This window comes from Podarcis bocagei (genome assembly GCF_964188305.1).
Source record: "Podarcis bocagei genome assembly, chromosome: 17".
Lineage (NCBI taxonomy): Eukaryota > Metazoa > Chordata > Lepidosauria > Squamata > Lacertidae > Podarcis > Podarcis bocagei.
The window spans coordinates 30073203-30100401 of record NC_138143.1 but is presented as its reverse complement, the minus strand read 5'-3'; the positions used below and the strand labels follow the sequence as shown (position 1 = coordinate 30100401).

General features: G+C 41.8%; 1 protein-coding gene across 2 annotated transcripts; it reads left to right on the top strand.

Annotated features, from left to right (window-relative positions):
- Positions 1–229: 229 nt before the first annotated feature.
- On the top strand, positions 230–25444 carry RAD23B (RAD23 homolog B, nucleotide excision repair protein). Of its 2 annotated transcripts, none has more exons than XM_081176612.1 (10): positions 230–488; positions 9455–9536; positions 11750–11829; positions 14178–14455; positions 15529–15584; positions 16767–16894; positions 20172–20331; positions 21552–21679; positions 21945–22133; positions 24111–25444. In XM_081176612.1, the coding sequence occupies exons 1-10, from the start codon at positions 423–425 to the stop codon at positions 24222–24224; spliced, it is 1281 nt and encodes a 426-aa protein (XP_081032738.1). In that variant the 5' UTR covers positions 230–422; the 3' UTR covers positions 24225–25444. The 2 variants fall into 2 exon arrangements, with proteins under 2 accessions (XP_081032738.1, XP_081032739.1); XM_081176613.1 differs by having other exon boundaries at positions 232–488; positions 21963–22133.
- Positions 25445–27199: the final 1755 nt, after the last annotated feature.

Sequence of the window (27199 nt, the reverse complement as noted above, 5' to 3'; positions counted from 1 at the left end):
CCTTTCCTCTTGTCGAAGGAGGGGGAGGGGGGTTCCGTGGCGGAAGGTGCCTTTCGTCATCGCTGTCATCATGGCGGCGTCGGCGGCCGCAGCAGCTGGGCCGCGAGCCGAGCGCGAGGATCCCTGTCAACGCCTCCTTGGGCCGCGCGTGCGCAATGGCCCGCCTGAGCGCGAGAGAGCGACGGAGGGGGACGTTTCCTTTTCCTCCTAAGCTCCGCCCACAACAACTCCTCCCTCCCTTCCCCCCCCTCCCCCGACTTTCACCCACCATAGCCCGAGCCAGCCTAGGCCGGAGCGGTGACTGGAGGACCCAGGGGGAGCTCCCGCCGCCGACGCCACCACCAGTACCACTACCACCACCACCTTCCCTGAGGGAGCCTGCGGGGGTCGGCTTCGCCGCGGCCTACAGCTCAGCTGCCGCCATGCAGATCACCCTGAAGACGCTGCAGCAGCAAACCTTCAAGATAGACATCGACCCTGAGGAGACGGTGCGGCCTGAGGGAGCGGGAGAGCCGAGCTTGTGGGCTAGGCCCAGGCCTGGGATTGGGCGGCGCGGCGGGTCTGAGGGGAAGGTTCGGCTGACAGGAGTCGTGGGGTGGCGGCGAGCGAGAGCCCCGTTTCGAGGCCTCCTTCGAGGCGGTTTTCCTCAGAAGTTGCGGTAGGGGAAAGTTAGAGGGAGGGAGGCCGGGAAACCGGGGTGTTTTCTTGGGGGGAGGGAGGGAAGAATCCATGGCGCGGGCTGGTGGTCGGGAGGCCTCGGGGCCCCTCCGGCGGGACTGAGCCGAGCCAGGCTGCAGGTTCCGTTCTCCGGCGAGGCCTTTGACGCAGGCTCCGTTGCAAGGCGGGGAAGGGGATGTGCCTCCGCCCCTCCTCCGTCGACCCCTCTCCAGGCCTGGGAAGGAGGTGCCTCCCGTTGCAATCTATACTCGATGCCCGTCCAGCTTGTATATCTGCCGTGCAAGAGGCTCCAACGGTGGTTGGAGGGGCAGAGCGGGGGCTGGTGGGTGGCTCTGGCGGCGTCCTCGAGCGGGGCTTTGCCATGACTGTGCATTATTTCGCTTCGCATGAGGAAGGGGCGTGTGCGAGTTGGGTGCCTGCTGGCTGGCTGGCTTGCTTGCCTGGCTGCCCGCGCGCGCGCTCCCGCCCTCTGGGTATGCAGCGGAAAAAAAGGCCCGTGTCCGTGAGAGGTGGGCAGCGAGAGGGTATGCTAAGGCGTTTTTTTTGGGGGGGGGGGGTTCTTCCTGAAGGTTAAATTTTTCCCGCTTGTGCAGCGATCCGTGCTTTTCCTGTTTTGGGTAGAATCAGAAAAGGACGCGCTACGCATCGAAGTGTAGACTGCAAGGGAGTTGTTTCATTCATATATATATGAATGCCAGATATATATATATATATATATATATATATATATATATATATATATATATATATATATATATATATATATATATAATCTGTGTCTCTTAAAGTTTATGCCCGGTTGCTAAACTGGTGTGCCTAGTGCTGGAGAAAATAGGGCGATGCAGGCTCCTCCACAGACTGCTCCAAATGGTTATTCCAAGCCAAACCCTCGTTACAATATAAGTAGGTAGAAGAGGAGCAATCTTTGCACTCGCATATTAAAATACTTCTTGAGGCAGTGTGATGTAAGTGTTGGGATGTGTGTTTTTCCTCTCCCTGGTGTGAGCTGTATTGATTTGTCTCTTCAGAAAGGTGATTAGGAAGCAGGAATGTTGTTCTGTTGTTGGTTAATAGTGGCACTTTCTGCAGCCTGGGTGAGCTGAATGCTTGAGCCTTTTGGAGAAAATGGGGAAAGGTATAAAGACATGTTACACTTTGTGACATTTGAGCTATAAGTGGTCAATGAAAGTGAACCTATATTGTCACACAGTTTTCTTTAAAAATGTTGCTCCCTTCACATTAGTATGTGAGGGGTAGATACAACACCCTTAATATTCTGCACTGAGCTGCGCTCTGTGTCTTTCCACTCCTCTTTCCAGAGTTCTTGTCTCTCACTTTCCAGAGTTCTTGTCTCTCATCACAGAAAGCACAATTTCTGAAAACTTGTAAGAAAGAAAGTTGTATAGAATTCCATTAGAAACTTGACCCTTTAAAAGCTTAATATTTTCCTTGCATACCATAAATTACAGAGAATCTAGGCAAGAAGGTAGATGTTACAAGTCATTCCTTAAAACTGCAAAATGTGCAGGAAACAAATAAATTTGAAGACATTGTTTTGATGTATTTTCCTTGGACTGTACCAGACCTTTCCTTCCTTTCCTATCCCCACAAACAAAACAACAACCGTCTTTGCTCCAGAGGGTCTTTCAGTCCTCTGGAGAAGATTTTGTGGATGGTGGGGCTGCATAGGAAAGAGAGAACCATAGGAAAGGGAAGTCTCATGGGCACTGGTGGAAGTCTGTTCCGCATGCAGACTAACAAAACTGGGTGTTGCTCTGAGAGTGCAGTTTTCAGCTTTAGTAGTGTATTTTGTGTCAAAACTATCTTGAAACCTTTATTGGTATTCCTCTACAACCATGTATCTATAGATAGGTTAAGTAAGCTTATAAAATAACCTAAACTGTAGAACAACTGGTAGGTCTGCTTTAAAATGTTTCTTCATGCCAGATTTTAAAAATTATGATTAGATGCCCCTTTCTGAGTAATATAGAATATGGCTGTCTGTCATGAAGGATGGTTCTGTCCAGTTTTTCATGTCAGGTTTATGTGCAGCTCCATTGATACTGCTTCATATTTGCTAAAATGCTTCCCAAACTAACCAAGTACTTGTATAATAGTTACTATTACACCTTCCTGAAGCCACCCTATAGCCTTACATTTGCAGATTTATTACCAAGGAAGGTAGTGGCGGTACTGGTGGGAAGTTGGGACAAATCTGGCATACCTGTAGCTATGAAAGCTTTTTCCATAGACCATGTTGATTTTGGATGTAGCAGTTCTGTTCTTGGCTTTGCAAGCCAAATGGATGAATCAGTAAGATCTCAGAACTATCCTAATCCTTGTGCTTGGAAGGTAGTAAATGTATAAACATTGCTTTGGAGTATGGGGAATGATGTATTTTTGATCTTCAGTCATCATGAACTCCATGGTTGTCTTTAGGCAAGCTACTATCTCAACCTCAAGATATTTGTCTACTTTGGAGATCATATTGTGCTATTGTATGAAGTTGTTAGGATTACTAGGATCAATGGAGAGTACTTTGAACAGTTAATGTTTCTATTGTACTTTTTCAAATTGATGTTTATACGGAGGAGAAATTATGTGTTTGTATTGTGTGGACTGATTTCAGTCACCAAGAAAAAGTGCTGATGGGAGTTAGGATTCTTGCAAAATCTGGAGGATCACAGGTTCCCCATCCGTGCACTAGGTCTCATTCTTCTGTAATATGAGGATAATGCTGAACTACATTACAGAATTGTTGTAAGGATGACATGGTTATATGTTAAGTACTCATGGCACTAAACAAGTAAATACTGTTTGGATAAACAGTGTCCTTGAATTGTTGGTACTCACCACTTCTAGCATTGCTTAAACTTTATTTGAAGCCTTGGGAATGCCAAATGTACATTGAAGATGTGGACTAAAAATCATAACAATAGTATACAAACCCCTGGTTTGGGCAGGTGGGGGTGGGGAGCAGTTCAACTGAGCAACATGGTGCTAAGGCTAAAAACGTTTCACCACACTGCAGTACTGGAACCACTGACATTTAAAGGTTGATTATTTGAATGGTTTCTGCTGGTCTGTAGATTGCTGCAGGCTTCACCTCTATGATCTCTTTTGCATTCCCTATTTAGAAGTGTATCTTTGGAAAATGCCATTTTGATGAGCTGTAGATTTTAGTAAATATGAAAGATACGCCAGTAATTTATTGCCTACTTCATGGCTTTTTTGGAGTTGTTCAGTGGTTCTGTGTTCAGCTAAGGAAAACACAAGGTGGATACAGTTTTTCTTAGTAACTTTGTATATTTAAGCCAAGGCTGGCGATAGCCAATTGCCTGGTAGTCTGTGTTGAGCAAATTTGTCATTCAGATAATTTCATAAAAATCCTCACGGCAAGGAGCACTCTCAAGAGCTCTTTTGTTTTAAAGGGTGATAGAGAGCAGGCACTATTTCCTGGGGTTCTGATGCTTGCTTCACAACCATCAAATAGAGTTTTATATAATAAATGCAAATAGTAAACACATTATAACAAAAGACGTTCAACACATTGAAACCAAGCTTTATCTTCTAATTTGATGTGCAAATCAATGTTAACTATTTAAACTTCTAGCATGAAGTAGGAACCCCATGTAAAGAAGAAGTGTCCAGCCCTCTGCTTGATTATTTTCCTCATTCTCTAATTCAGTGTTTCCCAACCGGTGTTCCGCGGCACACTAGTGTGCCGTGAGACACCGGCTGGTGTGCCGTGGGAGGGAGGCGGGCGAGTCGGGCGCCTAGGAGAGAACAAAACCAAGTGAGCAGCGCGCGAGAGGGAAGCGACCCGAAAAAGAAGCGCGTTCGGAGTCCGGAGGCACTTTTGGGGCTGCGTACGAAGGGAGGGGGGGCACGGACGGCGGAAGGGGGCGGGGCGCGGTTGCAGAAACCCGCCAATGCTTCCACCTCATTGGGAAAGGGAAGGGGTTGGGCCACCTAAAGCTCTCCGCCGGGGCCACATCCTGCCTCCCAGCCCCCTTTCCTCCACCCACGGAGGGAGGGATGTTTTTAACACACACACACCCCCCCCGCTCACAACCCTTTGGTAGCGTTTCTCCAATCTGAGGCGAGCGCCCGCCGACGCCCCCTTCCCCTGCTCAGTCGCGCAAAAACCGAAGTCTCCTCCCTACCCCTTATTCCCTCAAACCCCGTTTCCATAAGGGGGGGGAATAACCCCTTCCGTCGCGCGCAAAGCCCAGCTCCCTCCGCCCTTCGCGGTCTCCTCAGCACTTCAGCCAGCCGTTTACACTCTCGGAGCCACTGGGCAAAACTCGCTCTCAGAAGCGCGCGCGCGGAGAGAGAAAGAGAGAGGGAAACAAAGTTAACTTGTGGGGAGAGAGAAAGAGCGAGCGGGAGCTAACTTGTGTCCAAAGGCAGATACAAAGTAGCCCCCCCCGCCCCGAAGGCGACCTCTCTTGCTCTGCTCCTCTGGGGTGGGGAAACCAACTCCACCACGCGGAGCAGCCCCGAGGCGGGGAATTTCGCCCCTTGGTAATGTATGCATGTAAATGAGGCGGGCGCAAGGGGTGGGCGCGGAGAGGAACTCGCGCCTCTGAGGCCGCCTCCTCCTTCCCCTCCTCCTCCGCCCCCCCCCCTCAAACCCAGGCGGCGGCAGGAGGCAGCAGCGGCAATAACAGAAGCAGCTGCGCTGACAACAACACGTGTTCGCTCGGGCACCATGGAATTCGAGGAGCTGGGGATTCGGGAGGAGTGCGGCGTGTTCGGGTGCATCGCCTCCGGCCTGTGGCCCACGGAGCTGGACGTGCCCCATGTGATCACGCTGGGGCTAGTGGGGCTGCAGCACAGGTAGGGGACACGGCGGTGGGGGGGGGAGACGGTCTGGGGAAGCGGGGGGAGGGTGGGTTGCTTGCGAGACAGCGGAGGAGGAGGAGGCCGGCATGTCCGGGCAGCAGCAGCAACAGCAGCAGCAGCAACTCCCGGCGACGGCTCCTCCTCCGCCCGCTATCGCCGCCACCAGCACAACAGCCGCCGCCGCCTCAGCTGCCGCCGTCCCTCAGTCCCTCGCTCTGCTGCCTCCTCCCACCCCGGCAAGGGGAAGGGAAAAAACTTTCACTTTTGTGCGTCCCTCCTGGCGTGACACTGCGCGCTGACGTCACGGGGCGGGGCTTTAATGGTGGTGTGCCGCGAGATTTTTTTCCGGTAAACAGGTGTGCCGTTGCCCAAAAACGTTTGGGAAACACTGCTCTAATTTATCTGTCTCAGACTTGAAAGCCACATTAAAGGTAAAAAAGTAAAGGACCCCTGGATGGTTAAGTCCCATCAAACGTAACTGTGGGATGCAGTGCTCATCTCGCTTTCAGGCCGAAGGAGCCGGCGTTTGTCCACAGTTTTCCGGGTCATGACTAAACCGCTTCTGGTGTAACAGAACACTGTGACAGAAACCAGAGTACACGGAAATGCCATTCACCTTTGTGCCACTTATTTATCTACTTGCACTGGTGTGCTTTCGAACTGCTAGGTTAGCAGAAGCTGGGACAGAGCTATGGGAGCTCACCCTATCACGTGGATTTGAATTGTCAAACCTTCTGATCAGCAAGCCCAGAGGCTCAGTGGTTTAGACCACGGTACCATCCACGTCCCTCAGTGAATCACCTCATTCACTGTGGGGAGGATCCTCCTTGCTACTCCAGCAGATTATGCCATCGCTTGCTCCTATTCAGAGATGTATTTACCCCTTCACTGCAGCACAGCAAACAGGTGCTAAAATAGTGTTGAGAAGTACCTACTTCAAAATGTCAAGAGAAGGGGTGTGTTACTGACCATAAGGAGTTAGTAAAGGGAAACAGGCAACACTGCTCACTGGCCAATGTCCTGCCCATCATAGCTTGCAGTCCTTTTAGCCAGCAAATACATTTTCTGGAAACTGGACAACTCATGAAATTGTTCAGGGTAAATGTTAAGGAATCTGATGTTGGTGCTCTGTTCAGTTGTATTCTGCATTGTATCTAAGCTTTTCTATTTGTTATCAACCAGTATTAGAAACTCAGATATATAAGCTAATAGCCAAATGGCACCTAGAATTGAACCTAAGTTTTGGTCGCCACAATGTACTGTCTAGTCAACTCCCCCCCAGGTGAACATCAAATAAAACAATCTACCACTGCTCCTTAGTAAACATAAGATTGCAGCCTTAGTAAATGAAAATCTTTGTAGAATGAATGGATCTGCAAAATCTTTTCCTGACTCTTATTTTTATCTCAAAACTATGGCACAATTTTACTTTTTCAGGGAATAGACTTATGCATGGCGATTCAGATGCTATTCAGATCACTTTCAGCAGTGTTCATTTACAAGTCTTTGTTTTCTTCATTTGTGCTTCTACCGTCCTTTCAAGGACATGTTCTTTCCAGAGGCAGCTTCTAAGTATTTAGCACCCAAATTACAGAAGTTACAAACATGCAGCATTGTAGTTAGGTGACTATGGTTTTGAACAAAGGTAGGGATGATGCTGGAACAAAGATAGCTAAAAGTATATGCTTGGTAGTTGTTCATAATTTTCTTTCTGGCAAAACCATGAATGATTATGCAGTAAAGTTCTTAACTTGTGCAGAATTGAAAATATATTTGAATTGGCTCAATGTAAAGTTGAACTTTCAGATTTTTCATCCCATATTGTTAATTGTTTGTCAGTCTCTGGTACATTGTACCTTCTTTTACTTTGATGACTTCGTGAATTCTGATTTGATCCATGCCTCTTGGATTAATGCATCGATTGAAATTTAGTTTTAAGTATTTCTGAATGCCCTGAAGCAGTTCTCTGTTAAGTTTTGAGAGAATGTTTTAAAATACTTGTTTAAACCATTAAATTTGAATACTAATATTTATGTGGATTACAAGAATTGCAGATTAATGTGGAAATATGTTGGAACAGAACTGTGGGTGAGCATCTGTGAAAGTTACTAGGATTGGAGATGGACTCATCCATCCTTGATACTAAGCCTACTGCATGCACTAATCTGGACCCCCACCCATCTAAAATATGAGATCAGCAAGTAAATTGGATGGCAGAAGGAAAGGGATAAAATTCCTATTGCCTGGCAATACAAGATTCTCAGGCATGCTGCCATGAAGTATAAAGGTGTAAAGTCATCAATGGCATTCCTGAAAGATCTTCTCTTCTCATATCCCCACTCCCTTGGCAGATTGACAGTCAAATTAAAACTCTTCCTGGTCATGGCATTTTTGCTATTGTCAGCGTGTTCTACATGCTGCTGAATGAATATGCTTTTGTCATGGGAAGGGAAATTGCATCAGACTTATTAATAAAGATCTGGACTTAAATTAAAGGCAGTCTCTTCCTTATAGAAAGACAGTGCTGTCTAGTTACTCAATGCTGATGAGTACTTCTGGCCCTATTTCTGCCTATGCATTCCTGAGACCGAAGGACAACATGCTGCATTAAATAGACTTGCATAAGCTCAGTTCTTTAAGTTAATACTGTGGAATCTTTGGATCTTCATGTGGTGTAAATTCAGACACAAAATTGTACCAAAAAGCTTAAATGCACACGAAAAATGCACTGGTATTTTTTATACGTTATCTCCTGTTGTCTGATTTTATTGTGTTAACTTCTTAATTGAGTTGTGGGGGTTGATCTCTTGCAAATGTTATTGACCACTTCAGCCATTTTTGTGAAGAGGCAGAGTATATATATTTTCTTTTACTAGTCACCAGTACACAGTCAAGAGCTCCAAACTAATGCACAGAGTTTTGTGGTTCTTGAAACATAATTGCCATCTTGAATTCTCAGATTTTCATCCTTGATCACTAAAATAGCATTAAGGATCTGACACTTGTCAAAAGGAAGATAAGAACACTGAAACTGAGAGAGCATGCTACATCACACTCTTGTGGACTGCAACATAGATTCATAAAATGAATCTATGAAAAGGGGTGGATGTTGATAGCAAAGTATATCTGGGCAAACTCTTAGCACATGCTTCATCCCTCTAACTCAGCCTTTCTCAACCTTGGGTCCCCAGATGTTTTTTGGCTACAACTCCCATCATCCCTGACCACTGGTTCTGTGAGCTAGGGAATATGGGAGTTGTAGGCCAAAAACATCTGATGACCTGCCCACCTGTCAAATTTGGCTCATCATTCTGGTCTGTGGAGCCAAAAAGGTTCCCTACCGCTAGACTAGAGTTTTAGGTTTGCATGTGGGAAACAAACTCCTATTCAGCTTCGCTGAGTAGCTTAATTTGCCTTGCAGAATTTTTAGGGTAAAGTGAGACCCTGAGCAGAAGGATGAGGGTACAAATATGATTAACTTAATCTGTGTCCTATGGGCTGAACATTTTGAAAGTTTAAACTGAAGTGTTGAGCATAGGTGTGTATTTAATGTTTGGATTACATGTAATCTTTTCAACTGACAGAATTATCTAATTGTTGAAGAATTATTAATACAGAAAATGCTTCCAGCAGAGCAGGAATGGACACCTGTGGCTCTCTAAGATGTCTCTAGTTTCCAGTCATCCCTGGCCATTGGCCATGCTGACTGGGGCTCATGGGAGTTGTATTTCCTCAGCATATAGAAAGCCATAAGTTCCCCATACGCAGTAGAGGAAACAAAACTTGGTATCACAGACAAAGAATGTTGCCATCACAGGCGTCCTAATGTGTGTGTGTGTGTGTGTGTGTGTGTGTATATGTGCATATATTTGAAAACACTGTTCATAAGAGTTCTAACTAAACTTTCTAACTAAACTGTTTGTTGTAGGTGAAAGCGTTGAAAGAGAAGATTGAATCAGAAAAGGGGAAAGATGCTTTTCCAGTAGCAGGCCAAAAATTAATATATGCAGGTAATGTTTTTGCACATAGATATTATTTCTAGGTGTTACTGAAAGAGGAACCAAAAAAGTTGGCAGGTCACAAAGAGCTCCATCCAGCTGACATGAGAAGCTTTTCAATCTTATTGGGGAGGGATTTAGGCACATACTTAACTCTCTCCTTGCTACCAGTGGGGCTTAATAAATGCTTAATTTTGGGCTTGATCACACCCAAAGAAACCAAGAGTTAATCTCTTGGGTAATATATGGAATTGATAGAAGAAGTCTCCTTGACCATTGTTTTCCCAGAAGAAAGAATTTGTATATGGCTAGGAATTCAGCTTCCTTTTGGACTTAACTTATTTTGCATCTGATGCTTCAGCTAAATTACAATAATCTGCAGCATGGGTAGGCAAACTAAGGCCCGGGGGCCAGATCCGGCCCAATCGCCTTCTAAATCTGGCTTGCGGACGGTCCAGGAATCAGCATGCTTTTACATGAGTAGAATGTGTCCTTTTATTTAGAATGCATCTCTGGGTTATTTGTGGGGCATAGGAATTTGTTCACCCCCCAAAAAAAAGTCCGCCCCCCACAAGGTCTGAGGGACAGTGGACCGGCCCCCTGCTGAAAAAGTTTGCTGACCCCTGATCTACGGCATTTATATAGAATGTTCCAACAAAGCACTAAACATACATAATCTCAGTTACCTACCCTTACAGCAAGCTGTCGCTAATTGATAGTGGAATACAAACACTGAAGGGGATAAATGGAACAATTTATGGGCAAAAGCACAATATAAACCTCTGCCACCAGCTACTACAGAAGATTCACTTTAAATTGTTGCATGGATATTTAACACCAAGATGTATCTTATATCAAGCCCAATAGCTTAGTTGTATTGGAGAGGATGCCAAATTATAGATACATACCAACAGATGCGGTGGGAGTTATAGAAGTTTTTAATCTCACATTAAAGAAACATGAACAAGCCCATTAATTTAATAAGTTTTTTAGAACTGACTCACATTTTCCTTACTGCCATAGCTACTAAAATGGAACAATAGTGTTTTCTCAGGTGGAAACAGATTGGAAGGAAGTCAGTTCTGCATTAAGGCAAGCTTTGCCATCAGTACACGCATTTCAACTCTCCAGAGAGCATCCCCACTCCTGCACGCTGTTCTGGAGGTTCTCCTGTGTGTGTCCCCGAGCCTGTTTCTAGGAGCGGGGGGAAGCCTTGTTGCACAAGTGGAAGTCCTTGTGCAGGACTTCCATTGATGGGACTCCAAAGGTGAATCCTGCCCTGAGATAGGGAGGGGTTCGCTTCTGTGTGGGGAGCAGCCCTAATTCCTGTGTATCTACTTGTCAATATAGAGATGTGTTTCTTCCTATCACATTAGTAGTTGTTCGCTGTTAACTTATTATTTAGCAATATTGTAGCTACAGTACAGACAACTGCCAGAAAGTGAGAAGTAGCTGTCCTTTAAAGAATCCCTCCTTTTTTGAGTCACTGGCTAAAAATGCCTGGTCTGTATTTGGGCTAGCTTAGTGTACTAGACTGACTTAGGTAAAAAAAATTAGGTAAAAAAGATTGCTTTCCCTCATCAATATTCAAAATCAATTAAGCTGGAAAAAGTTCTGCTGTAGACTAGTTAAATTGTTAGAGCAAATGGAGGTTACATTGTAAACAAGCAATGGGACTCAGGCGAAATTCAATATATTGGTGGATTTTTTTGAATGACTGCTTATACAGAAACTAAGAAAGTCAGTGAATGAACATAGCACGAAAAAGGATGACTAGCAGCTACACAGTGTTTACTTAATTTGCAGCAGCATGGAGAACTTAAATGTTTTATCACCCCATAGTAGCCAAGAAAAGTGACACACATGGAGACATTGGATAGAATCATTTGTCTGGAGGTTGCAGACAACTAACTTCATGTGCTGCTACCTTAGCTACCGTATTTTCCGTGTATAAGACTAGGTTTTCCCCCTAAAAAATAATGTCAAAAATTAGGGGGCGTCTTATACTCTGGGCCATCTCCCCCCATTTTCTTAAATCTGAGTCCCCCAAAATACATGGGGGCATCTTATAGACGGAAAAATATGGTGTATGTTTAACTAAATGACTATCACCATTTGACTCCATCTTTAGATTTCTACACAGAGTGAACACATCGCTATTGCATTTATGTGATTATCATATTAAATGTGAAGAAAAACTAACATGATTGACTTTAATTTTCTAGGTAAAATTCTTAATGATGATACTGCTCTTAAAGAATACAAAATCGATGAAAAGAACTTTGTGGTGGTTATGGTGACAAAAGTAAGTCTCAGTGTAATCAGTAATATTCTGGCATGGGTGGCAGGGGGTTGCTCTTAAATTGTTCTTTATTGACTTGTAACATAAGAAAACAGGCTGTTGGTAACTTTTATCCTGAGGTTTTCTAGTTTTGTAATATATTAAGAGAACATTCAGCACTATAATAACAGAAAAAACAAGAATGTTGAAATGTATACTATAAAGGTTTGTGAGAATTTGTTGTGAAGTGCATGTAGCAGTGGTGAATATATTTTTAAAAATGGAAGTAGCTAAATTTTACTTATTAACTCAAGAGTTTATATTCTCTTCTCTTTTACATCTCTTGGAATTTATTGGATCCTGGCTATTTATATATCTGTTGAAAAATACACTTGGTTTAACATACACCTTTATCTAAATTACTGTTAAGTGTGATTTTTCATTATCTCAAATACTGGTATCCTAGACAGTTCTGATCAGATCCTCCCCTGTTTGTCAGATTAAATTAGAGCAGATAGTAGATGGGCAGCTGACATAACTGAAAACTGTCCATCTTTGAGACACATTCTCTATGTATTACAATTGACAGCATGATGAAACTATATTTTGATGTTAAGGTTATGGTGGGATATGTTGAAAATTGTCAGGTCAAAAATGATCTGCCTTGCTAGCCTTTTTCCACCTGATTTTGGAGGATGGGTCCTTGACTGACTCCAGCTACAAAAGCTGAGGCTGCTGAACAGACCCTTGGGTTAGGGCAGGGGTTGTCAACCTGGTCCCTACCGCATACTAGTGGGCATTTCAGGACTCTAGGTGGGCGGTAGGGGGTTCTACGGCACAAGCTGAATCCTCCTTCCATTGAGCGGTAAGGAAGTTTTACCATCAAGAAAGATGCATTAGTGGGTGGTAGGTATAAAAAGGTTGACTACCCCTGGGTCAGGGTATAGTTTAGGTTTTTTTTGTTGCCATTCTTACAGTGTATCTGGAAATTGCTCAATTTGGTTGTGTACTTTTTGATGTGTTTTCTTTTATTGCTTGAGTACTTTTGTTATTTTGTAATTATGTAAATCATCTTACGTTGTAAGCTGCCTGGAGCATAATTTTAAGTATGGTAAGGCGGTCTACAAATCTTGATGATGATGAAATAGAGCAACGACTCTGCAGCTTGCTGTAATGTGCATTTTGTTGCTTGATTGGCAACAGTCCTTCTTTTTCAGTTTGTCTTTCTGAGAATGTGGCCTCCTCAAGGCCACTAAAAATAGCAATGAACTAAACCTATAACCAGACCTTGGTGGCCATATTATCTGTGTCTATTTGAACATATTGATGACTGATGGTTTTCAACAATGGTTAAACAGGATTTTGCTGAATTGCTTTTCAAACGACCTGATTGTGTTCCTGCTGCAAAAATGTTTTCTTTACTGGCAGGCATTTAGCTTACTGTATAGATCTATTCAGGGATGGTTTGATTGTTAACCCTTTCTGCATTGATGTGTCCTGTTTTGTAAACTGCACAAATACGTCCAGTAAAACCTGTATGATGCTGGAAGAATCAGATCAGATTGGTTGGCTCACACTATCACTATTTGTGGATGCTCTGAAACACACTCAATATCCATTCAGTAGAAGTTTGGTAGTGAAGGGCCAGCTGTCTGTCTTTCATGGAAAAATACCTGCCACCACTGATCTTCACATTGTAGAAATGCCCAAAAAGTTTGAAATAAAGTCAACAGTTCTTGGAACACAGTTTGAAAACTACAGTACTGCTCTGGTAGAAACAGCATAACCATATTTATGCGATTGGGTATAAATTATATTTCTAGAATAACTGCACAGTTGTTGTAAGAATGTTGAAAAGAATACACTTAGGGTATTGCATGATACATGCGGTAATACCAAGTGACACAAAATGTGCACGGTGGTTTTCTAGCCATAAAGGGTTATAGCCGACTAAGTTTTAATCTGTGTAGACCCACTGAAGTTAATGGATCTAAATTTACTCATTCTCATTAATTTCAATTGGTCTAATCTGAGTACATCACAGGTTGTCTCATCGCTTTGCATTGATCACATCATTGCAGTTTTAGTAATTCCAAGGGGCTACTGTTGTGTGTAATATCTTTCATGTACAATGGCTGCTTTTGCTATGCTAATGCAAACCCATCAGATTTCTTTTGGACTCTTACATATGCTCATGAGAAGCTAACACTGCAACAGGTATATGGAGTGATATAAATCAGTATTTGTGTGGTGGATGTAACTTCCAAGATGAGCCCTAAGAGGTGTATGAAAACGGCCAATCATTGGTGCATGCTAAAAATGAAAAAGGATGGCTTGTGAATTTGATTCATTTAGATTTCTTTGTTTTATAGCCCAAAGCGGCTGCTGCTCCAGCTCCATCTCCAACTACAACCCAGCAGTCAAATGATACCACCACTACTGTTAGTTCTTCTACGATAGCTGCTGCAGCCCCCAAACCTACACCTGTTCCAGCTTCTGCCCCTGCACCAGTTTCAGCACCTGCACCAGCTGCCCCGACACCAGCTGCAGTGGCTTGTGAACCTGTGCCTGTAAGTGCTCCTGTAGAAGAGAAACCAGCAGATAAACCAGTAGAGACACCAGCTGCCACTAGCCCAACATCTACAGACAGGTATGAGCAGATTATTAGAAACCAAAGTCTTGTTTATTATCACCACTTATACTAATTTTGGCACTAGGACTTCTTGGAGGGCATCAAAATTGCTGAAAAAGAGAAGTATTAATTTTCAACCCTCCTACATGCTTCCTTCCAAAAATCCTGTTTTATTTTTTAAAAAACCAATGCTTCAGTATAGAGCAACAATGCATTTTTATCTTGTACAAGTCTTTTTACTAACTTCTGAAAATGGTTAATATGCCATGTATAATAATAATAATAATAATAATAATAATAATAATAATAATAATAATATATTATTTATACCCCGTCCATCTGGCTGCGTTTCCAGTTGAGTTACTGTGTGAAGTTGTCAATATGGTGTTAACTTTGAGCTTTTATATATGTTTGTTAATAGAACTTATACAACAGTAGCTTGCAAGTATACTTGCTCAAGGTGATTCTGCAATAATTACAATATGGCAATGTAGCTTTTCCACAGGATGAAGCAAAAACAGTAGATTTAGCCATGTTCTAGTTTTTTTAAGTATTTCACTAGAGTGCAAGTTGATAGGTTGTTAAACATTTCCATTTCCTCCCTGAAAAGTGATTAAATGATGCACCAAAGGAAGCTACTTGGAAACTGGGCATGAACATCTGTTCAGTCAGTTTCAGCAAACAATGAGTCAGTCTGAGAGTTGGTAAAATTTGTGTGCATTTGAAGCTTGACCCTTGGTCAGATGTCAGTAGACTACATCTACTGAACGTGCCACTTGCATTATTTTGTACTTTACCCTCATATCCCTGGTTGAATTTCTGTTGTGAGCAATGAAGCCAATACCTATAGTGGTGGGTGCTAGTCTGTATTTTTCATAATCCAGTTTGTGTCTCCATGGATTGCAACTACTGTGGGAAAGGATGTTTGGACAACTTCTACTAGCGGCATTTTGTTTGGGTAAAAACAGATGTATATATTGCAGACAAACCATTTTTGATTATTCATAAGCAAAATTATAATATAAGCCCCTTGAACTCTTAAGCCGCATGAGCCTTTTTAAAGGAAATGAGTGGTTTTTGTTCTGTTACAGTACCACAGGTGATACTTTGCGATCCAATCTCTTTGAGGATGCTACAAGTGCACTTGGTAAGTATTTTCTGATAGTTGTTTGAGTGCCTCTTCTATGAAAGACTCGCAAAAAGCACCGCTTGCACCCTGCTTCAGACATTAGCGTTGTAATTCAAAAAATGTGACACTTTCAAATGTCAGCGTTAGTGAATATTTTAATATGGCAAGTGAGTTTATCTGCAGAGAACAATCTCCAGTCTTATTATACAACAAACTTTACTTGCACCTCCTGGTTTCACTATCTTGCCTTTCTTAAATCTGTGTCAAAAGCACATGCTCCAAATTAATTGCAAGCCATATAATTCAGCAGTCAAAGTTTACAGCTATTAACGTTGGTAGTTTTACAAGAGGGTAGATTTCTGAGGGGGAGTTGGAGGGAGACAGTATGTCCCCAGTATTAACTACATTTGGACTTGTTTTCAACCATAGGGACAAAGGCATTTGTAAAACTTAAGGGGTAAATACCAGTTGTCTGCTGCCAAGATGGCAACTCTAGAAATGTAGAATAATATGTATCCAATTTCATTTTGATGTGTTCAATAGGGAATTGCCGAATTGATCAATTTTGTTAATTAAGTTCTTACTTTGCTTAGGCAATTACTTACAGGGAAATTCTAATTGTAAGGTGTTGAGGGTTGCTAGGGGTAGGGAAATGGGTAGGATCAGTAGGGGGATCTGATTATTGTTGGTACTAAAAGCCACCCAGAGTGGCTGGGGCAACCCAGTCAGATGTGGAGGGTATAAGTAATACATTCTTAATAAATTATTACTACTTTTCTAAAACTTCGTTATCTATGTTGTTAAGCAGTACTTCTGGAAAAACGAGGGCCTTGTATTGATATCTGCTTTATGTATTGAAGATTGCTGCATAGAATCCTGTTGTACTGTGGATCTGCCTCCACCTCTCTCTTCCCACCCCTCTCTAACAGTATTGGCTAATAATGCTCAATTACAGTTGGTCACTTGAATAGCTTTTGCATTAAGCTTGACATTTCAAAAGTAAAAAAACCCAAACTGATCGGCATCTGTCTAGGAAAAACACTTTGTAGCCTTGTACTTCAAATGGCTTTCTTAAGCCAGAAGTTATTATAATTAATTAATGACTGCAGCAAGGAATGGATATTTTTGACACCTTCCCTCCACCTTCTTTAAATCTGCATGTTTCTTTCATCTTAATCGTTGCTCCTCTGTTCTTCCTAGTAACAGGTCAGTCCTATGAAAATATGGTGACTGAGATCATGTCGATGGGCTATGAGAGAGAGCAAGTAATTGCTGCACTGAGAGCCAGCTTCAACAATCCTGATAGAGCAGTGGAGTATCTTCTGATGGTGAGCATGTTCTCTTGATATTCATAATTTCTTGTTATGCCTTCTGCCACCGACTTTGGGTGTGACACAGTCATTAACAGAAAGAAAAACCAAAGGTTGGGAGGTGAATAAAAACTGAAAATAAAACATTATAGCTGACCTATTATCTTTCATTCTGCTGTTAAAACAAATGTAATTTTCAGCCATGATCCAAATGCTCTCCTCTTTACTGTTTTAAAAAATGTGTAACCTTTTTGATATGCAAGAAAGAAGGATGCTTTGGAAATGGCAAATATAGGAGAAATGAGTTTGGATCCAGAAAGAAGTGTGTGGAAAAAAGTGTGTCTTTTATGTTCAGGCAGATCTGGCAAGCCAATCTTGATATGGTCCAATAAAACCAGTCTTCTCTCTCTGACCTTTAACGAAAGCAAGTTCCTTCACAGAGATCTTCATCTCCTTAGGGCATGTACAGTTAATGTGAGCTTCCTTTTTGCAACCAACATTGGCAGGGCAGGGCAGTTCCTTACATCCTCAGTGCTTTGTTCTCTTAGCAATAGCCCATACCTCATAACATCTCAGAGTTGGGAGTTCAGAGGGCAACAACTCTCTGCCAGTTCCAATTAGGTTGCTCATATGTGCGAATGTCCCTAGTCTTGTTCTCTGTTTAGAAGCCATTGTAGGTCAATCCCCACTGGTTAGGAGGGTAGTAGCACACACAGACGCGCAAGCAATTGTTATAACACAGATGAAGATTCTTCAACCTGTGAAAGAAAAAAATATAGCTGCTGCTCAAATTAGTGAATTATATATATGTGTGTGATTGTAATATACAGTTTAATATAAAATATGTATAATATATAAATATTAAAATAATATTAATGTATTACATAACTGCAAGTACTTGGCAATCATTTTTTATGCTTTTTATGTGATTTTACACACATTTTTTACAAAAAAATTAATAGGGCAAGTTTAAAATTATTGGAAATTATACAAAACTTTTAAAATATTCAATATTTTAAATATTTTAGCAAAACTAAATTATATTAATTTAACCAAAATATCTTTTGAATCCCCAAGTCATGTTACAGCTTTTTAACACCCCTCTTTTTTGGAATTTGAAAGTTGAAAAATTCAACACTCCCTGATTGACCATGCTGATGGCATTTGAAGTAAAAAAAAACCCCAAAGGGCTGCAGGTTCCCTATCCTGAGAATATGTAAAGGTGACTTCTGAAAGGTGGTGTGTTTCTTTTACTATAAAGTGTACAAGTTGGCTCCAGAAGCCATTGCCCACTCCTGAACCATCTATTGCAAAATCGTTTGTAAAGTTCCCTACCTGCAATATACTGGTAACCTTGGCATTGCAAAATATCTAAGTATTTAGTACATAAAATGGTTGGACAAGGTTTTCTAATCATTTATGGGAGACTACTTATAAGCTGTCTGCTTCTACTAATTCCGTTGTTTCAATCTTAAGTTCACCACTGGTTAAGTAACGTTCATACATTTCATCCCCTTTGTGTCAGTTCTAGATAGTAAAATGTTATAACCCATTTTTGTATAGATTACTTTTTTTTTTAGTCATGTCAAGCTGAGCAGAATTGCTTAGGTGGAAAGCTAAGTCGCTGCTTGTTTAGCTGTGGCCATGCCTCTTCGAGAACAGGCTTGCTAAGTTTTCAATTAACTATAATGAAGTGCAAAGTACTTTCATGGAGCGGGGAAATGGAGGCACAAACTCTTTAGAATGAAAATGCTAATTGTGTAAATGAATAATACTGCAGAAGATATGCTTGCTAGTTGCTTCAGTTCTAGTTTGAGTGTTCAGCAACTCCAGCCCTTTTGTTCTCTTATGGGGACAAAAAAACTTCAGCTGGGACCCTGGGTCTATCAGACTTTCAGATTTGTGTATCGTAGGCATTGTGTATCATTGCTGCATCTTAATTTCTGTACACAATAAAACATTTGTACATTTAGCTTAGGTCTGCTGGCTGTTATTTACCTGAACTTCTTTGGTGTGGCATTGATTAGCTTTGTGTTCCTACTTCAGTGATTTTGGTCTTGGTTTGTCTTTGCACACTTTTCTGAAAAGGCTGGTGTGGCTTAAAATGTGAAAAGCAACCTCAGTTGCCGAAACAGTCCCTGCAACAGCCAAGCTTCACACTTATTGTTTCTGCATGGCAGAAGGTTTTTAGCATAAAAGAGGAAACTGCAAATCCTTGCCTCTGCTGGGCCATCCACCAGCCTTTGGGACCTAGATAGCTATGCCAACCTGCCCTCCCACCTGTATAATTGACAATTTGATTGTGGGTGAGGTTGCCTGACCTGGCATACATCACAAAGACTTGGGTGTATTAGCAGCCCAGGTCTGACCTTTTCCAGCTGTGCTCCGTCAGGTACTTAGTGCAGCACCAGCATAGATTGGAAGAATTAGAGTGTGGCTGTCACTTACATAACTTCGTATTAATCAGAAAAGCCTTTATACTTAGGCTACAGTTTCAAGGGTTTGTACCTGACACCAGATCATAGTCAGAACATGGCTCTTCTTGGTGTCCTCTTACTGCCCACCCAGCTGGCTGAGGCAGTCTAGGGTTTGGTATTGGAGAGCATCAATGTTCAGTCTGAGACTGCCTTAGTTAACCTCAGTTTCAAAAATCTGTTGCCATGAAGTGTGAGGCTTTGTGAGAAGAACAGGCCCAAATCGTCCTTTGGTTCAGGGTATTAGTTGAACAGTTCTTCATATCTTGGCCCCAGGTTTTCCTTTATTAAAACCAAGATCCCTTTAGTTGGAATTGGATGTAGCATTCCTAGTATTTTTCAAAGCCCCAAGATTCTGGAAGCAAGTCCTCTGACCTTCAATTGAATCTCTCTGCATGCAGATCTGCTTGTTGTTTTAAAATATGGCCTGTCTCAAATGATGCAAGAAGTTGGAGGTAGAGGGGGAACAGTTTCAGAGAAGTGGAATTTTATCCAGCACTTGATTTGGACTTGTTTGTCGCCTTGTATGTCACCTGTTACAGCTAATGCTGATGATCTGTGACAAACATTGAGTGTCTGACAACTTGGGAATATACTGGTGATAGTTTACAGTCGTCTGAATGTGACTCCATTAATTCACTTGTGTATTTCCAAGAAGTGGCCAAATATATGTCCTGTTTTAAGCCACTAACAAAAAATATGACTGTGGATATCACTGGAACATAAACACTTTGCCATTGCCCAGCAGCACTTTACACACTATGCCAGTTTGGAAGGCTTGTTAATTCTGATTTCTTTTAACATGGCTGTGCTCATTTTAGGGTATCCCAGGAGACAGAGAGAGTCAAGGAATGGCTGACCCCCCTCAAGCAGCCAGCACGGTTGCTTCTCCATCTTCAGCAGCAACAGCAGCAGCAGCAGCAGCTGCAGCAGCTGCAGCAGCAACTACCACAACCACAACTACTACTAGTTCTACAGGAGGTAAGCTTTCCATTCTCGAAAAGTTCTGCACAAATCCATTGGATGGTTCAATTTGGATAACGTGGTTGTGTGCACATTCCTTCCCTGTGACTACTTCCCTAAAAGACTTGGAACTTTCTGACTTGTATTTTTTCCCTAGTACATGTCTGTATGAGCAACTAACTGCCCTTAGGTAGTTTCTGTTGCAGTCTGTCTTGGAAATCAGTTCTATGCAGACTGATTAATAAATCTTTTTTTCACTTGGTAATAACTGGTAAAATACAACTGACCACCAACATGTATCTGAAACGTTGAATTTTTTGGGTGTGGGTGTGTGGAAAGCAAATACTTGATGCCATTTAGAATGAGCTAAAATGAACTTAGAGGTTGAACTGCAGAGGTTCAGCCATTATTAATACATTGCTTTGCAGGCTTTCAATGTACATTGAAAATTTCACACTTGAAAATTAGGTGCCTCCTCGCTCCTAAAACTATTCCAGCAGTGTGTGTGCTGCTGCTTTCTTGGATTTGTGATTTTGAGGTTAAAATAAGGCTCAAGTAACTTAGCCATCTCATAAAAATGACTTACTAATTTTTGTAGCGAAAAGATAGCGATAAATAGACATAAACACCTATATTAAGGGAGATTGAGGTAGGCTGTAAAAAATGAATAATATATGTGATAGCAAAAACTTGATTTGGCACTTGCTCACTTTTCAGCCTCTCTAAAACAAATATCAATTACTTAGAATATACATTTTATGCTCTGGAGTGAGCTTTATAGTGGTTTTTCTACCTCAAGACAAAGTGTTAAAAGTTTTGATAAAATTCATTGCTCTACTTTGGATTTTGTAGGGCCTGATGCCTGATCGTTGGTCTGATTTCTGTTTATAAGTCAATTTTTTTAAAAACAAAACAAAACAAAACGCCCTTGTACACCAGACAGTAAGCATGGTGTTCACAAGAAAAATTAGCAATTTGCTCTGTCATGCACCTCAAGTCAGAAACTGAGGAATTATTTTAATCTCTTTCTTGTCACTTTGAGTAAGAAAGTTCTAAGCCTTGGGAGTTAAAGACATGTCAACCCTATATGATTCAGGGCATCATACCTGTTGAAAAAGGCTTTTGGGAGGAAGGACAACAACTCTCATGATATTCCATGGTAAAATATTTAATAAATATTTATTTTATATGCGTGTGTAGATATATAAAAAATCTACCCATACCTCTTTCCTTTTCAGGACACCCACTTGAATTTTTACGAAACCAGCCTCAGTTCCAGCAGATGAGGCAAATTATTCAGCAGAATCCATCTCTTCTGCCTGCATTGCTACAGCAAATAGGGCGGGAAAATCCTCAATTATTGCAGGTGACTTTTAAAACATTTTGGGTTGTCTCTGTGTTTTCAGGTGGTTTATTTATATGCATGGGGAGAGGCAGTAAAGTTGATGAGGCACATTAACTTCAGTTAACTTTTTTAAATTTAAAGCATGTATAAATATATCATTGTAAGGCACTCCTGATTATTATTTGTCGCCATTTTTGATTGCATTATTAGTACAAACAGAAGTGATTGTGCTTAAGGCTATTGGTAGGAATGAATATGCTTTATTTCAGTGTATTGTTTGCTTTTGTCCTCCCATGCACCACAGCAAATAAGCCAACACCAAGAACATTTTATTCAGATGTTAAATGAACCTGTTCAGGAGTCTGGTCAAGGGGGCGGTGGCAGCGGTGGCGGAGGAGGAAGCATAGCTGAAGCTGGAAGCCGTCACATGAATTACATTCAAGTAACACCTCAGGAAAAAGAAGCTATAGAAAGAGTGAGTGCAGCATTATTGTCTCTGTTCTTGAAGTAGAGAATAGCTTCCCGTTCTCTGTTACCATACCTTCCATTTCCAAAGTTGAGAGCAGGAGTATATAGCCAAAGTGGTGTCATTTTGTGCACTTATCTGACACTCTGGTTATCTAGGTCTGGTAGAAGATCCTGGTAGCGTACATCAAGCCAGCATGGTCTTCCTGTTGGTTGAAAAAGTATAGTGAATCCTTCACTCTAGAAGACCACTGGTGGTATTTAGTATACAGGTGGATGTGTCTTAAGGGCTAGTCCAGACCTTTCCAAACTGTGTGTCACGACACATTAGTGTGTCAGCAGCAGTGTGTAGGTGTGTCGCAAACGCTGTCCACACTCTTCTGGGGCTAGAAAGGGGTTAGTTTAACCTCCAGTTTGCTAGTAAAACTGAAATACTGCATATCTAAAAAGTTTGCCACCAACATGAAAAGCTTGGAAAGGTCTGGGCTAGTCTTTTATTGGTAACTGCATCTCACCAGGGTCGGTGATGGATCTTGATATTATTAGGTGAGTTGCAGGCTGAAGCTTACATGTAGTCATTCCCAGCTGCTTCTGCTCACCTGACATTGCTGTGAAGCGGCCAGAACATGCAGTTGACTCACATTGAAGCTACAGGGACCCAGCCTCAGCCTGAATGGATGGAGACTGTTCCTGAAGATGTAGCATCTTGCAAGTAGAACTCTAGACAATGCAGTTATGGATTCAGCAGTTATGGAAAGTAGTGACCTTGGTTGGAACTGTGCCTGATCCAAATTCCCTAAGGTGGAAAAGGGGTCTTCCTTGACTGGGCAGATGTGCCTAGTGAGAATGATAACGTTTGCCTGTGGCTGGTCAGGGTCTGTTCGGCTAGCATTGATTGATAAGATTGATGCCACTGCAGTCAGGCCAGCAGTTGCATTTCTTCTACTTAAAAGGGAGGCTGCCAACTTACCATATGACATCATCCTCGATTTTATTCCTGAGCTCTTGTTGAACTTCTTCAAGGCATTTATTTTCTCCCTGCCACCAGATGGCGAAGTGGTAGTAACCTCACTGACATATCTCAGACAGCCAGGTGAAAATAGCATCTTTCCTAAACTCTTGCCTGAATCCAGTACTGATGTCGTGAGATAAAAAAAAAAAAAAATCTATGAAAACGGCAACTTCCTCACCTGAATTCTGCTCTTCTTACTCTTGAATGCTGTCAGTGAAGATTTGAGGGGTGCCATGTATTGCACATCCTGTAATTCCATATTAAAAGACAATGGCAGACCATCCAGAGTCTTCACTACTGATCGATCCATCCTTTACCCTGTCAGTTGTGCCCCAAAATTGAGAGCCCAGGAAGCAAGATCTCAGGATCTTTATTGTGGGTCTGTCAAGCCTGCCTCAAAAAAGCATTTGTATAGCCTGTATGTACAAAGACCAAGTTGGCAAAACCAAGTTGGTTATTGTTCTTTTTTTTGGGGGGGGGGGTTGTGAAAGCATCTGACTTCATGGCACCATGTGGAATGCAAATTGGGTGTTTGTACAGAAGGTACTAATTAACTTGTAGTCATGAGGTGCAAATTGCAGGCAGTCGTTTCTTATGGGCAGTATTGATTAGTGATTGAAAGGTCACAGAGGTTTTTTCCTTCTCCAGGGCTGTATTGCTGTGCTATAAGGAGTTTGAACTTGTTAACCTTTCTGGTTATACATTGCTTAATTTACCTATGTGAACATTTTTCTTTTATTTATTTCAACAATTGCTGTGTATCCCTATTTTAGTAATAATAGTGATAGTAGTAACTGAAGCTGTCTGCTTTTTGTGGGAGGAGTGGGAAAGGGGACCTGTTGCTAGGTAGAGTAGGAGCAAGTTATTTGGACAAAGTGCCAGCAAATGGCAGCAGAATTATCTACCTGGAATTTATGCTCAACAAGGAGTTTTGTGCCTGAAATGTGAATTCTAATATCTTTTTCCATCCTACAGTTAAAGGCGCTAGGATTTCCTGAAGGACTTGTGATACAAGCGTATTTTGCATGTGAGAAGAATGAAAACTTGGCAGCCAACTTCCTTCTACAACAGAACTTTGATGAAGATTGAAAGGGAGAGACTTTTAAAATCTCACACATCACACCAGTGCATTACACTTACTGTTCACTGGATTGTCTGGGATACTTGGGCTCATATCCATGATACTTTGTGTAAGGTTGGGGGGAGGGAGAGAAAATATTGAAAGGACACAAGGAAAGACAAGCACATCTGCTCTAAATTGGCAGGTGTAGCAGATCAAAGTGTAAAATACTATACAACCAAAAACCAGCTTTTTTGCAGATACTTAGTTCCTTTCTTCTATAAATTGTAAGTTCATGCCCCCTCCCCCAGGTTTTCACTCTTTTAGTGTACTAGCTCCCAAAATTAGTGTGGTGCCCTGCTTTATTTCTTTTTAATTAACATTGGTCTTGGAGATAGCAAAGGCTACCTAGAATCAACAGTCTGTATTTCATGATAACACTGGATAATGGCTTCATAAATTTAAGGAAAAAATATATTTGAATAAACGTTAAAATATGCCAAAAATGTAGGTGGTGGGTTTTTTTGCTGCTTCAGATGTATCTAATTACTGCAAGAGGCCCATTATTTCACATGAAGTGCTGGATTAAAAATTCAAATTAAACCACTCATTGTTTTAGATTATTGATCATTGATTTTTGAGGTATGTTCTTTTCCCTGCCCCCTTCCTTTCATAATAAATGGAGAGGCTATATACACAAAGCTAAACTTAGACCTTTTTTCTTTTGGGCAAATACTACAAGTTAACTGAATTACTGCTTACTTCAATGTTGGGTTACAGTAAAGTTTGGTTTTTTAAAAAATGAACAACCATTGCATGTTTTGGGTTTGATGTATCCCTTTTTGTGAATTGAGCACTTTTTTATTGCCAATGAAGAAAATGTAAACTCTCCATCCTTGTGAAAGTATTTATGAAGAAATCAGATTCCATCCTACCTATATTTTGTTCAAAGTGAAATTGATCAATGAATACAGCTGCAAGTATTTCAAAACTAGGTGTCTTAAATGCTTGTAATCTTATAGTTTCAATCTCTGGGACTCTAAAGGCTATCGTCATTGTATTGCTTTAAAAAGGACTGTAATGTTCCAGTAACTTGCCTTCTCTTCTGTTTTAAAAGCATTGTGAAAATATTTTGCTCTTGAAGAGATGTTCAGAACATGGGAAAATAGATGAACAATCAAGTTATTGGATCCCTAAAGATTATGCACACACACCCTTTACTTCCTATTAAAAGTAACATCTAATTGTATGATTTTGAGTGTTTTTCTTACTGACAAAGAGATACTTTCTGTATGTTTGATTATCCTGAAGTGGTTTTGTATAGTCATCCCCCCCTCCCCCGAATTACTGCTTGAAAATACAGTGGTACCTCGGGTTACATGCGCTTCAGGTTACAGACTCCGCTAACCCAGAAATAGTACCTCGGGTTAAGAACTTTGCTTCAGGATGAGAACAGAAATCGTGCTCCGACAGCGTGGCGGCAGCCAGAGGCCACATTAGCTAAAGTGGTGCTTCAGGTTAAGAGCAGTTTCAGGTTAAGAATGGACCTCCGGAACAAGTTAAGTACTTAACCCAAGGTACCACTGTACTGATTATGTCAATAAGGATCAGTCCCTGGGCCAAATCAGGATGCCTGGTTCCTCAGTTCTAAAATCAGATACAGTGGACCCTCTTGTTATGAATTTAATTCATTTTGGGGGCTGAAAAATCCATAACTAGAGGCATCGCTTCTGTGCATGTGCTCAGTGTGATCGAGCGCTTCTGTGCATGCGCGTGATGCGCAGAGCGCTTCTGTGCATGCGCGTGATGCGCAGAGCGCTTCTGTGCATGCGCGTGATGCGCAGAGCGCTTCTGCGCATGCACGAGTGGCAAAAACCGGAAGAATACACTTCTGGGTTTGCCACTTTCGCAACCTGAAAATTATGTATCTAGAGCAGTACGTAACCCAAGGGTCCACTGTCTATAGAAAAGAGTGGCAGGCATTACATTAGGGTGGTCATGTACACATATTGGGGCTTATTTCAATGTGAAGTAAGTGCATGGAACGCCATGAGTTGGATTTTTCAAAAGCATGCTTTCTGCCACATTCTGCATAACCTCAGCCTAATTTACAAGCAGTAGACATGCTCAAGCTCTGGACTGCACCACTGTTTTTGAAAGCTCTGCAAAAATGCATTTGGCTTTATTTTTAAAGCTTGTTATATCAAACAATACAATGTTACTTCTGTAGCAGTTTCTCTTAAGGGAATAAAAAACAACTGATATCTTCATGCTCTTGAGAAAACTCTTTTGTATATTTTATAGAGCTAAGAGAGCCCTCTACTGGCCAGTTCCGTGATATATTTGAGCATATTGTGCGGGCAATCAGCCTCTGATTTAAAGATCTGGATTGCCCACCACCTGTAAAGCAGAAATAAATTAAGGTCTATTTCACTTATCATTGCGCAAGAACACACTCCTCTCAGTCACAGGTGCACAGCAAAAAAAGGCAGTTTCCTCGCACTGTAAGGTGTTCCTTGCGTTGCATGCTTTCAGATACCTGTTTGTTAAAAAAACTTCCCTTTTTTGATATGTGTGGAGCCTGCACGAAATGTTTGCGTGTTCCTGTTCTAGCCAGCTATGATCTCTTCCAGCAATTCCAACCCCTTCCGCTTGGGAAAAAAGAAGCAGCCAGTTTTCCACGAATGTTGAGTGTGCTCAGTTCCCATGACTCTGCGCTTTTTTGGGGGTGAGGGAGCTGGGTATGTCCCTGGCCCCATAGATAACATGTCCTTGTATGGATGGTGCTGGGTAGCTTCCTGCAGCCACACAGAACAGATGAAGACTTTGATCCCAGTTCACAGGCCCCCTAAGACACCCGAGAAACCAGTTTTAGCAGGGATAACAGCGAGACACATAGTTGAGACTACAGCGCCCCCATCACATTTGTTTCAGTTTTCTCTGTCTAGACTTAACACAGTGATCTTAAGTACGTTTAATTTAAAAGAACTTCCTTTAGATATGT